General features: G+C 32.1%; 5 protein-coding genes across 6 annotated transcripts in view; 4 read left to right on the top strand and 1 right to left on the bottom strand.

Annotated features, from left to right (window-relative positions):
- Nucleotides 1-101: 101 nt before the first annotated feature.
- On the top strand, nt 102-3,203 carry LOC146537872 (testis-expressed protein 47-like). The gene is made up of 6 exons (XM_085188893.1): nt 102-593; nt 995-1,162; nt 1,446-1,649; nt 2,050-2,205; nt 2,550-2,703; nt 2,964-3,203. The coding sequence occupies exons 1-6, from the start codon at nt 519-521 to the stop codon at nt 3,131-3,133; spliced, it is 927 nt and encodes a 308-aa protein (XP_085045019.1). The 5' UTR covers nt 102-518; the 3' UTR covers nt 3,134-3,203.
- Nucleotides 3,204-3,816: 613 nt separating this feature from the next.
- On the top strand, nt 3,817-5,294 carry LOC146537871 (uncharacterized). The gene is made up of 2 exons (XM_085188234.1): nt 3,817-4,786; nt 4,881-5,294. Exons 1-2 carry the CDS (start codon nt 3,947-3,949, stop codon nt 5,292-5,294), a joined length of 1,254 nt encoding a protein of 417 aa, XP_085044360.1. The 5' UTR covers nt 3,817-3,946.
- A 341-nt stretch (nt 5,295-5,635) lies between these two features.
- Nucleotides 5,636-7,608, top strand: LOC146537870 (uncharacterized). Its single transcript, XM_085188890.1, has one exon. It carries the CDS (start codon nt 5,677-5,679, stop codon nt 7,444-7,446), a length of 1,770 nt encoding a protein of 589 aa, XP_085045016.1. The 5' UTR covers nt 5,636-5,676; the 3' UTR covers nt 7,447-7,608.
- Nucleotides 7,609-7,673: 65 nt separating this feature from the next.
- LOC146537869 (uncharacterized) lies at nt 7,674-11,150 on the top strand. Its single transcript, XM_085188233.1, has one exon. It carries the CDS (start codon nt 7,674-7,676, stop codon nt 9,279-9,281), a length of 1,608 nt encoding a protein of 535 aa, XP_085044359.1. The 3' UTR covers nt 9,282-11,150.
- Nucleotides 9,301-12,849, bottom strand: part of Arl4 (ADP ribosylation factor-like 4) — a 50,315-nt gene continuing 46,766 nt past the window's right edge. For both annotated transcript variants that reach the window (XM_085188894.1, XM_085188895.1), the window contains one exon: nt 9,301-11,143. In XM_085188894.1, the coding sequence (XP_085045020.1) occupies nt 10,451-11,080 (630 nt within the window). In that variant the 5' untranslated portion in view covers nt 11,081-11,143 and the 3' untranslated portion in view covers nt 9,301-10,450. The remainder of the gene's footprint in view (nt 11,144-12,849) is intronic.

The raw sequence follows: 12,849 nt of genomic DNA, 5'->3' as shown, positions 1-12,849 counted from the left end.
AGTGCCCTGCATGATGTAATGGACTATAAGAAGTGTGATGGTTTCCTGGTTTGAATACCACCAATCCGTTATTTGTGAAAGTATAACATATCTATCTCACCTTTAAACGTCAAATAACTATGAATAGATTAACTCCAAATCTTCTTCATTTGACTTATAAGTTAATTTAATGTATTGCATTTTTAAAAATACTTATTAGAAGAATCAATTTACTATTTGCATTTTTTTAATCTATAAAATCTTATTCATCTTGTTTTCTATAATTAAAAAATGCTTATCGGTGCATACATACGAAAAATTGTATATACTCAATTATTTTTTATTGTGTTGCAACGTCATCTAGTGGCGGAAGGATAATTAAATAGCAAATTTTAGTAACTGACTTTTAATGTATTATATTATCTGTGTATGATATCCATGGAAACATAACAACAAATTTTAAATCTTACAAACAATTAATATAAAGTATACATATTTACAAAATGTATTTAATTATGGCTATGAATAAACCTTGAGACATGGCGTTATTGGCCGAGTTAGATACTAGAACGGTGTTAAATGTTGTGGAAGAGAATTTCGAGAGAGTTGGATTGGTTAGTGAGAATATAATATTGTACTTATTGAATGATTATTGTATGTATTTTATTAATAGCCTGACTATTTTTTTTTATTATATTCCTTATTTATAAACAGTAGAGACTTCTACTTTATTTTTTTGATGGGTTAGCAGTATCACATTGAAGTTTTAATTAAATTCATGGCATATTTTTAGATTTTAGTTTTCTATTTTTTTATTTGTAACCAGTATTTTAGTGTAGGTTTTAACTAAATTATTTGAATAAAACAGTGTGGGGGAAAACAACGTTTACCTATACATTGGAGTACCCAGTTTGTTTGAAAGTAATATAAAAAAAACAAATTTTCGTTTATATATATTGAATGAATATAAGAATTATGAAGAATTACATTTCACATATTAATATAACAATTTCAGAAAACACACGCCATTCGTATGATCTACATAGGAGAACACGTGGTGCCAAAACAAGAGTTGATTGACCATTTTCATACAACAATAAATGATGTGAACGCAGGGTATTGTGAAATTAACGTTTTCGGCTTACTTTTGGTGTATGAAAGTTATTTTGTGCATGTAGTTGAGGTCGGTATCCTTATAAATATTGTAAAATTACTTATGTTACTATATTATTATATTTTTGAGATCATTGTAGCACACTGTCTCATTTCCTCATTTTGCTTTATTTATTTCACGTTGTATCCTTTAAGTAGCAGGGTAGGTAGAGGGATTCTAGTGCTAAGACACTCCGCTTCTCATTTTTCACTGAATTCTGACCATACAGCGTCCTGCCTTTGTGCGCCAATACTGGCCTCACTTTAATTCGCATTTTAAGAAAGTTTAAAGATTAATTTTGCTTTGCTCTAAGGGCTCAGAGGATACCGTACATAGACATCTAAGATTCCTTTTTGACCGTGAAAAGAAATGGGTACAAGCAAAACATGACGAAATGGAAGCTGACAGAACGGAGGAAGATTTGACGGATATATTGGAAGAGGAGTCGGACGCTAAAAAGGCGATACAAATGTTTCTGCGATTGAAACTGTTGATAGTCTACCACTCGATTCAAACAGTCGGTATTGTGTATATGTTGCAGCCAACTAGCTTAATTAGCCGTTTAAATCTAATAATCTAGTCACAATTGTAGAGGCCAGTCGTGGCGCAGGGACACTAAGTGTGCTGCAAAATCGACTAGTTGTGGGTTCGATCCCCATTCGAGGAAAGGAAATATTTATTTCAATTTATTTATATTTATATTTTCATTTCTTCGCTCTGGTGTCGATGCAAAGCGAGGCGTTGAGTTCCGCCAGTCAACACGCAATGCCTGGCATAGGAGAGTCTCATCCCACCCTCTGCCTACCCTACTTTGTGCGGGATACAGCGTAAAGCTGATTCATTTACTTATATAGATAATATAGATACACAATGAAATATGAATTTTATTGATATTGATTTTAATGTTTTGTTAAAAGTTGACGTTCAATAGCTGGCAGGCGCTTACAGCTAGGCCGCCGTCTCTCGTCGGCAGGCTGGACGCCGCCGGCCCCATAGCAGACCATATGGCACAATTACGTATTTGCTTAGGAAAAGTGCAAAGGATCTGTCAATACATAAAGGCTGATACAAATGTTAGTTTTGTTTTGTGGACATTTTATTTTGGTATTATTAGTGATGTATCTACAAAGTATAAGAACAAATAATATACTTACCTAGATATATTTTGGTAGATTGGTACATAATAATCTAGTTTATGAATCTTCAAAATATTTATATCGAAAAAATAAAGTTTTACAAGTAAAGAAATATAGGTAAAGATGTTAAAAATAATTTATAAGAAGCCAATTTTCCTACTAAGACCCGTTAATAACGGCAGACGGAGATGGAGAACGGATTAGGTTCCCTCTGCCTGCCCTGCTGTGTACGGAATACTCGTACAGCGTGACACTAAAAAAAACTCATGAATTATTAACAGTTATCATACGAAGGCTTGAGCGCAGGGGACCCGAAAATGGAGTCTTTACCAGAAGTAGCGCTATTAGATTTCCTTCTAAAATCTCCATATATTTTAGACTTGCGTCAGGTCGTTCGTATGCATAGACGAGTGGACGACTATAGATATTATTTTGGTAAGTAAATTGTCATTCAAAATCATTAATTTAGCTAAAGCTATGGTGGCACGATTAGGTATATAGAAAGAAACGACGGCGTTAAGCTACGCCACATAATACATAATGTCTTGAATGAAGATGGAAAGCGATAAACAGTCTTTTTACACTAGGTTCTCTCTGCCTTTCTTCTCATATGCAGAATAGTGTGCTTATTTATGATGAAAATATAAAATTACATTACCTTCCCTAATATTACTAAGATGCTCTTTTTCTCCTAGAAAATGTATGGCCGCTACCAACTCATTTTACACCACGATTGTTATACAAATTGAAGGTTGACGATTCATTTGTTGAGCCGTTGCCTGTAATGCCCTGGGAAAACGTTAAGAAAGAAGTTGAAGAAGAAGAAAAAGAAGAAAGGCAGAGTGTTAGCTCGTCTAGTGATTAGTTTATTGGGATTTATACATCTATCATACTTAATAATTACTGATATGAAAATAAATATATATTTAACATTTCATGTATTTTTATTCTACATACTTATATAAGTTTTTCTAAGAAATTTAATTCTTATATTTTAGAGCTTAGTACGGGTGCAAAATAACAAAAAAAGTTTCATTAAAATTCGTCAAGTAAGTAGGTAAGTAGTTTTTGCGTAAAACGCGTACAAAGTACACACCTAAAAATTAAAAATTGATAATTGAATAAATAATTAATGTTCAGACTTGAATCCTGTTAAGTATCACAGCTTAAGATAAGAAGTTGGGAAATATTTGCTTGTACTGTACATGATTGTGGGTTCAGTTTCATACCGGGAAGCAATTTATTTAGGATCATGCTGAATTAACAATGTAGCTATTAGCGTTTCTTGAACTCGTCGTGGCGCAGTGGGACAGCGTTAAATTGTAAACATTATGGTTATGGGTTCGCTTTCATTATGGGGAATATTTATATTTAAATTGGTTTGATTTCCCGATTTAGTGACATACCACAGTATTTAGGTTCAACAAACAACACGTGGTGTCTTAAAAATTGGGTGGGAATAAAGTAGAAGAGGCGAAAGACGTATGTAGAGACTCTCTTCTCTCTGCTACCCCACTACCCCACCACCCCATACAGCGTGAAGCTAAGATAAGATATTAATATTTTGTTACTATGCAAAAAGTTAGATCAATATTAACTTAAACAATTACGATTTTGTTATTCTCATAGTAACAACATCGCTACTGACTTAACATAACATTTCGAGAAGATTTGTAAAATGGATAAGAAATTATCAAAAAGAAATACAAAAAAAGCTGTAAAATGTGGTATCAAGTTACCTTCCATTGATCAAAGTGATGACGACAGTAGTCTAAGGACTATACTGCACATCGACCCTCAATTTTATTCGCAAGTCGACGGAAGACCAATTAGATCAAACAATTCCTTACGTAAGTACAAACAGAATATTAGACAGATTGCATTAAAACGTACTCTACATGGATTTTTAAAGGATGAGATTTTGAGAATCACGAGAGAGATTGAAACAGAAAGAGAAATATATAATACAGCGTCAAAGCACTTCGAAGAATATCAGCACAGTTTTGACAAGTTTCTAGACGATGATAATGACAAAACCATTGTTATAATGAAGAAATCTGATAATTTAGCCAAGGAATTGACGAACCAAACGGAGGAGCACAAGAAAGCAAACTTCGAGCTGGCCACTATAAAATCTAAATTGCAATATATTCATGAGACGCTTCAAATTTTACTTTCTTTTCAATGTTTCCTACACCGGGCGGCACCAATTTTATGGCAAGAAAGACATAACGTAACTTTAAATGTGGACCACTTTGAAATTCTAACAAAGGATTGTGATATATTTATTGAAGTTAATAAGAATTTAATTCGGGAAAGATTGAATCAATTACCTCCACCACAGCTTTATTTTGAGAAACCCGATCAACTGCTAACTGTATTTGATTTACTTGAGAAACAAAATTTGAACTATCTTTTAGTAACTGAAGATTTAAATGCTGAAAAGAATAAATTTTTGAAAGCTCTTCGATTTCTTAAAAGTTTGCTATCTCAAGAATTAGAATATATAAAAGAAAAGGTACGTAAATACTTTTAAAAGTACATTTATTAAATTAAAATTAATTATTCGACTAATTAAATAATAATTATTTTTTTCTATTTCGCATTTTTAGATAAAATTAACAGAAGAAATAATCACTTGGAATGAAGTTCGAGAAACTGAATTAAAAAGAGCTTTCTATCTGATACTTGAAGACAAAATACGTTATTTAGTATCATCACAAACTGTTTTACAAATTTTTAATTACGTACAATTCGCCTATGAACAAGTTATCGCACCAAATGATGCTAATTTAAGTTTTTTAGACATGACACTGTCTCTAGAAAGAGAATACAACAATTTAATGTTAGATCTGTCAGCGTTTGATTTAGATATTATAAAAGCAACAGAAAAAGAAACGTATGAAAATGAAGCGAAGGAAACTAGGCGAGCCAAAGATGCCAGTAAACTATTAAAAGACGTTGACAAATTGAGTAAACGTCTTAAATCTTCTTATGAACCACCTAGAGCGAAAGCTTTTAAGTAGAAATCTACATGTTAGAATATTAATTTAAGTAGGTATGTATTTTAATAAGTAAGTATATTTTTTCTAATTTATTTAGATAATGCACCAAAGGCCAGTCGTGGCACAGGTAACACAAGTGTGTTTTCGTTTCCTTACAACGATAAATGGGTCCAGAATTCGGCGCAAAGTGTGGAACTGTTCATATGGGGTCCGAGTGTTTTAGCACATGCTTAAACATTTTAAAAAATATTTCTTTATGGAGGTTCCATTTAGCGAAAAGATGAAGATAATACTGATCTAGAAATATAAACTTGACAGTGACAGACGAATAATAATTTAGACGTTTGCTAGAAGTTATAAAATACATTCGTTTGATAATATTTTTATTCATTAATATTTTAAAATGTCTTGCTTGAAAGAAGAACGAAAGCCGATGGTACCATTGAAAACTTTAGATGTAATATTTCGTCGACGCTATGTACCAAATACTCAGTACTATTTTGCTAATAGAAAACATGCTATCAAACAGCACCTCAAAGAAAAAAAGCGAGGTCAACCCTTTAATGTGCCGAAATCTGAAAATTTACTGTCTTATGTAAAGTATACAGACCGCAGTGAAAAAGTTTTACGCCGAAATAGATTAACACAACCATTACATTTAAAAGATAATCTTAGAATAGCCGCTACAAGAGATATTTCTAAAAGACTTTTCATTGAAGAACCAGTGGATGATGTAAGAGCCATCGTAGAAATTCATCCAGAGTTCTATACGGTAATTGAAGGTCGGCCTTTGCGATGTTTTGACGACATAAAAGTGTATGTTAATAATATTCGGAGTTATGCAATGAATCGACAACAAATAGGATACAGGCGTGATCTTATATTAAAAATAGATCAGAGTATGGTAGAAGAATCCAAAGAATATGATAAAATATCATCAAATTTGAGACGCCATGTTAAAGACTTTCAATTGTTTCTCACAGAAGATTACAAAAGGTCAGCAGCGAAAGTAGCTAAGGCAGAAAGAAAATTTGAAGAGTTAACATTAAAAAACTCTGAATTTTTAGGATATGTATCAAAAATAACGATATTAAATAACATCCTGTTCAAACTGGACGCTATACGTAGTATTTTGAAAATATACAGGAGCTATCTGATTTTCGTTGCACCATTGTCATGGCGAGAATTGTATGACGAAAACTTAAAACATAAAATTGAATCAATACAATTTGAATCCGGGGAATTTACAACAGACAACGATCTAGTGGAAACTTTAGATATAGATAGAATGATAGAAGTTGCTAGACGCGAATTAACAAATCAGCTTCCCCCATATTTGTATTTCAAGAATCCACATCAAATGATGTTTATATTTAGAAACATGGAATTACAAAGTAGGGAATATTTAATACAGCTCTCAAAAACTGACATGCCCTATCGAAATTTAATGGAACGTATAAAGCAATTGAAGGATACTACAAAAAAAGAACTAGATTATTTTCAATATTATATTGAATCTATAAATAACGAAATTGATAGAGAAAATCATAACGAAAATCATCTTAAAGAAAAATTTTTTCGTATACTGACCACAACGTTTTATGATAGCGTGGCTAGTCCAAGTTCTCTGAAATTGAAAATATGTATAGAGTACGTTTATGAACAAATTTTTGGCAAATGTGAAGAAGGTCATCAAAATTTTCAGGACCCAATGAAAATTTTAGAAGTTATGTATGAGGATTATAATTTACGTCTTGATTCTCTAGACTTTAACATAGTAAATCAAGCTCGAAATGATTTCTTTGCACAAGATTTGAAAACAATGAAAAATTCATATTTAGCCCAACGTGAGCTGAGAGCTTTTAGAGAAATGACAACAGCAATGAATAAGGCGTTTTTACCGCCTGCGAAGTATAAAAGACCGGTTTTCAAAAAATTTATGGATAAAAAAAGTAGAATCGCTTTGATTGTTGCTGAAAGGCGAAAGTCCCGACTAATTAGTGGAGAACGTATCAAGCCAAAGAAGTTCAAGATAAGTCCAGAAGAAAAAGATAACTTACTGTTATTTACGGAATGGTGTGATGGAATGAACCCTGCACCATATTTAGCTGATTATTATGAATTTGTACAGCCAACATTTGAATGGGTCCCTCGGAGATCTATCATTCCTTGAAGCATGTTAAAAGATACTTATTTTTTAAAAAAGCTACATAATACGTCAAATAAAAATAAATTGATGTTTCTATATTCATTAAAAGTCGTAAATTTAAAAATGTCCTTTATAAATAATCTAGTAGGCCAACAAGCTTCTTTTGAATATAAATTGTATACACATATTTTCTATTTAAAACACTTAAAAGCTAAGTTAAAGCTTTCAAAAGGCTTTGACACTGTTTAAAAATGAAGTCTAAAATTTTTTGTAAAGATAATGAAAGGTATATGTTGCCACCTGAACCATTGTTGCCGGTTCATAAGTTGAAAAGAGGTGAGATATTACTTCCATTTATGTATTTTTCTAAGAAACGAAGCAAGGAGTTATTTAAAAGAGGGCTCAACATGAAAACTTCTAGTAAATATAAAACAAATTCGATTGATTTGAAAAAACGTCTGTATATAGATAATCCAAACAATGATGTTTTATGTTTAACTGATACTGATAAAGATTTTTATAAAGTTATAAATGGAAGACCATTACGACCTAATATACCACTTTTCAGAACCCTCAAAAAATCTGTCAGTAAAGTTTTGCAACATAAATTAGAAATAGGTATTATTGAAGATTGTGTTCTTAATATACACACTAATTATCGAAATGAAATGGAACTATATGATTTTGCAAAGAGTAGATTATCTGAACAAGTAAGATACTTTGACGCTTTCATGTCGGAGGATTACGAAAAATCCATGGCTTCTTTAATTCGATGGGACAAATTAAAAAGCAAAATTGAATCACAAGTAGCGGAGTTACAAAATTTAGCACTAGAACAGTTTACTTTAAAATCGCGGCTTATTGGTTTAGAATATCAATATAGTCTTCAACAAAAATATGGTAGATTTTTATATTATTTGTCACCACCAACTTGGCGTTTAAGACATAGAGATTTTGCAAGGTCAGTAGAAATTGAAGCGAAAGGTTTCGATTATACAGATTCTAGTGAGGAAGACACATTTACTGTTATATTTGAGAGGTTACGGAAGATTTGCTTCTCAGTTCCAATTACGCCTGTCATGTATTTCAGTCAACCAGGAGATCTTATTAGCGTTTTCGAGTTTATGGAGAAACAGCAACTTCATTATTATACACTTGGTAATCAATTAGCACCTTATATAAAAATTCTAAAAACTGGTACTAGTAAACTAAAAGAGACGGCTAAGCAAGATTCTTATTCGCTCACTAAATCCATACAACGTTTTGAATATTTCTTATCATTTGCCGAAGAAAGATGTAATTATTTAAAAGCCAAATTTATGAATATATTATATGGTATGTTCTACGAGAGCGTCGGTACCCTCGACGTTTTAAAATTACAATTACATTTAGAATTTTGCTACAATAAAATATTTTCAGATAGCCCAGCGAGTACTGATATCGTTACTTTAGCACAATGTATCGAAAACTTTTATTTAGATTTTTCCCAGCGATTGGATTCTTTTCAGAATCAAACTGTTAGAAATGCTTTGCTTAAACATGTTGAATTAGAGCGAATGAAGGCCAAGAAAGCTACTGAAGCCGCCAAGGAGTTACATTCGTTTCACATGTTAGAAAAAAAATTACTTGGTGCTTATGGGATAATTAAAGATAACACTGTTACACGACTTAGAAGAACTGCTGTAAAAAAATGTAATCAAGTAAAAAGCAGTAAAAATGAAGCAAATAAAAGTGAACTCAAAGTTTTAACAGACGCAGAAGTTGAATATTTATCACTTTTCACTGATTGGACTGCAAATGACGATCCAGGACTATACTTGCTCAAATTGAATGAAAGCGATAAACGTAGCAATGTTTAAAAAAATAAATAAAATAACATTATCGAAAACAGATTTTATTACGGGGATCCAATAAAATAACATGTACCACCATAAAACACAATACAATTACAATAGCGTTAATGTTTCTTTGATAAAACAATTATAATAACAAAAGTAGTTCCCTACTCATATAAATGTTTGGTTTCTTGGTATTGACGAATAACTACATTTGGAATTTACATATTTACAAGGTGAATAAAATAAATTGGTAAAAGCTTAACTAATTCCATACATTGGTTACATTGTTATACTAAGATACAGCTATGAGTAAGTAAATAAATAAATACCTAATTAAATTATCGCTACAAATGTGTTTTTAAAATGTATATCTTTCACAATATTCCGTTTGAACGTTCTTTGTTATTTCTATATAAACTTTATTTATGGGAGGAAATATTGTTTTCGGAGGCAGGAAATGAATGGATTGTTTTTTTATATTATAATGATGAAGGATTTTTGTAATTTTAGTGTATTTGTAATAAAGATTCTAAAATATATTTACAAGGGTTTTATTTACAAGAAGTCATAACCAGATTGAACGTTGAGGAAAAAATATTTTTTGTTTAAGATTAATTTTGGGCCACTCCTGACGACAACTATATTTAGGAAATGTGTATTCGAAATTTTTTACATGTCCATGTTTTGATGTAAACTTAAATGCGACGCCTTTGGTATATTAAAATTATAAATTAGCGCCAGTGTAGGCCCGTAAGTCATTTAAAGTAATTAATTTTTTTACAGACAAGAACTTTTGTAAAATTAGTGGATATTTAATTTATATTGTAAAAAGAATCAACGAGTTTATTGAACTTAATCGTTTCTAGGTTTCTACTGTGTGTTATTGTAAATTTTAGTTAAATAATATTATTGTTTAATTAAATTTATACCATAGCTATTTTCAAAAGAAAATGACTAGTGGTTAAATTAATTTATCAAAATATTCGTTTACCTCAAAATGTTCATAAAATTTGAGCAACACTATGATGGAATATTTATATAACTTCATAAGACATTACAAGCTTATTATAAAATCAATATTTGGTGTTCAATCCAGGATCATAAAAATTATGTATCCCACACTATGAGCATTCATACTTTATGCCGTTGATATTTTTATCATATAAATTATTGTTTTGTATGCAAATAATTTATCTGACTCGCTTTTTCTGTAATTTGGCAAGTTTTCTTCTTTTGAGAATCATCTCGTAAAGTGCTTCGAGACCCTCGTGAAGACCTTCACCTGTGATAGCGCAGGCAGGTTGCACATGCCATGAATGCGAGTCGCGTGATCCGTGTGGTGATGAGACTAGTTCATGCAATCCTAATAGCTTTTCTAGTTCCCGCGGCTCCTTAGCTCCCGGTAAATCCTGTTTATTCGCCAGTACTAGTATCGGTACACCTGCATTATCTGGCGACTTAGCAGTTCGTATTAGTTCCATTTTTGCTTCCTCCATCCTCTCCACGTCGACGGAGTCTAACACAAATATAATACCGTCGGTGCATCGCGTGTACGATTTCCACAGCGGTCTGAGTTTCTCTTGTCCACCAACATCCCAAACTAGAAAATTGACTCCTTTTGATTTTCCAATTGTGCCTTTGACCTTTTCACAGTTAAAACCTATAGTGGGGACGGTGTTAAGGTACTGGTCGAACTTGAGCCTGTAGAGCGCTGTAGTTTTGCCGGCGGAGTCTAGACCAAGCATGACGACGTGGAGCGTGCCCTGGGTTGAAGGCAGCGCATCCAGCAGGCTCGAGTTCTTGCCCATATTTGCACCCATACTGCGTTACGACAGCCGACTATCTGATACTCTCGTCTGGTCGCAGCATGGTGAAGTTCAAACCTGAAAAGAGAATAATAATTTTGTTTATTTTTGGTCTAATTAACATGATGACATTTACATAATAGTTTTCTGTATACATTGATAGTTATTTTATATTTTGTATATCAACATTGACTCCAGTCTCTGTTCAGAGAAACATTATATAACTTCACGTATTTCTCAAACGGAACTCTAAAAATGGGGAGGACCGTTTTATATGAACACACAGACAATATATATCACCGTATTTACCCTGATCGGTCACAATCAATCATGTACGAATTAAGCAATGAACTACCGTTTGTATCATTCACATTTAGCCAAATATAATATTTATAAAGAGCCTATTATTAAAGCATTCTGAGAGTCTGTGAAAAGGAAACATGTTAAAGATATTTTTTTATAGTACTCTTAAGGACGAACGATATTTATAACTTGCTATTTTTGTTTTCTTTATTTTATTCTTTCTATTAAAAAATATAAAACAAAATGGAAATAGAAATAAACCAATATCAATATTGAAACTAGTTATTAAACATGTGTAATAAAGAGAAATATGTTCAATAAAATTGCTATCTTAATCTTAGTTTTAGCTCTAAGATAGATAAAAGTAGATATCTAAAAGATATCAAATCTTATCGAGTGGCGCCGACGCGACGTAGTTAACTGCGAACTAATGTTGTCTAACATGCATTAAGCTTTATTTATAGCTATACAATAAAATATTTAGTGAATTTGTTTCAGAATATCTTGTAGCAGGGTAGACAGAAGAAACCTAGCGTTAAAGCAATTTGTTGTAATTCAAATTTTATTCTACCTAAAATATTTCTTCTTTTGTCTAATGCTCTAAGCCGTAAAATGCAAAAATTAATTGAAGATAATATACGAGGGGCATTCAAAAAGTAAGTTTCCCTATTTTTTAAATGATGTTAAAAACAATTTTTAGGTTAAAAAACGCATATTTATTTATTATTTGAAACATAAACTATTTTTCTACATAATCGCCTTCGACTTGGATACATTTTTTATGTCTGTGTTGAAGTTTAAGCAAACCTTCCTTAAAAACGACGTGTCCTGTTTTGCACACACTTTGCGGTAACCCCGTTTGTCTTTCAAGACTGTAAAGATTGAAGTTCGGCAAATCTCAATATCAGAAGGAATCAATTCAAGAATATCATTATTAGTTAGTCGTCTGTCATCTTGAATGATTTTTTCAACAGCATCGATAGCTTCGTCTGTAGTGGCTGTTTTTGGCCGTCCTGCACGCTGTTCATCGTACGCCATCGTCGCACATTTGCACACTCATACAGTGTCACCGTAAACTTGCACTAATTTACTGTGAATATCGTTTCCATTTAGTCCTTTAGCAGTAAAAAATCTAATAACTGCACGCAATTCAATATTGGACACGTTTTCCAATGATACCTCCATTGTTGTCAAGGTTAGACTGCTAAAAAAAATATTTTTGGTCATCAATATCGGTGCCGATCTTACCAGCAGACCCAGAACTGAAACTATGTTCAGTGTGAGCCCGCTACATGGTGCTCATTAAAAATGCCAGACCAGCGAAACTTACTTTTTGAATGCCCCTCGTACATAAAGGATTCACACTATTAATAAATTTGTGATTCACTTTATTATCCCTAATAAACAATCATTCCCATTAATATTCCAATGACATTTGATTGACATTTGAAATATCGATATCGAAATGCATTACAAAATAC

Source organism: Heliconius melpomene, chromosome 7 (assembly GCF_056956725.1).
Source record: "Heliconius melpomene rosina isolate 202511_hmr_F chromosome 7, ASM5695672v1, whole genome shotgun sequence".
NCBI lineage: Eukaryota > Metazoa > Arthropoda > Insecta > Lepidoptera > Nymphalidae > Heliconius > Heliconius melpomene.
Note: the sequence above shows the minus strand (reverse complement) of the source record. Positions and strands in the feature narration are given on the sequence as shown.

Bases quoted from the DNA above. Each gene is read 5' to 3' on its own strand.
- LOC146537869 (XM_085188233.1), top strand. From the start codon at position 7,674: ATGAAGTCTAAAATTTTTTGTAAAGATAATGAAAGGTATATGTTGCCA.
- LOC146537871 (XM_085188234.1), top strand. From the start codon at position 3,947: ATGGATAAGAAATTATCAAAAAGAAATACAAAAAAAGCTGTAAAATGT. The intron at 4,787-4,880 runs GTACGTAAATAC...TCGCATTTTTAG, and splicing joins TAGAATATATAAAAGAAAAG to ATAAAATTAACAGAAGAAAT.
- LOC146537872 (XM_085188893.1), top strand. From the start codon at position 519: ATGGCGTTATTGGCCGAGTTAGATACTAGAACGGTGTTAAATGTTGTG. The intron at 2,206-2,549 runs GTTAGTTTTGTT...AATTATTAACAG, and splicing joins ACATAAAGGCTGATACAAAT to TTATCATACGAAGGCTTGAG. The intron at 2,704-2,963 runs GTAAGTAAATTG...TTTTTCTCCTAG, and splicing joins CGACTATAGATATTATTTTG to AAAATGTATGGCCGCTACCA.
- LOC146537870 (XM_085188890.1), top strand. From the start codon at position 5,677: ATGTCTTGCTTGAAAGAAGAACGAAAGCCGATGGTACCATTGAAAACT.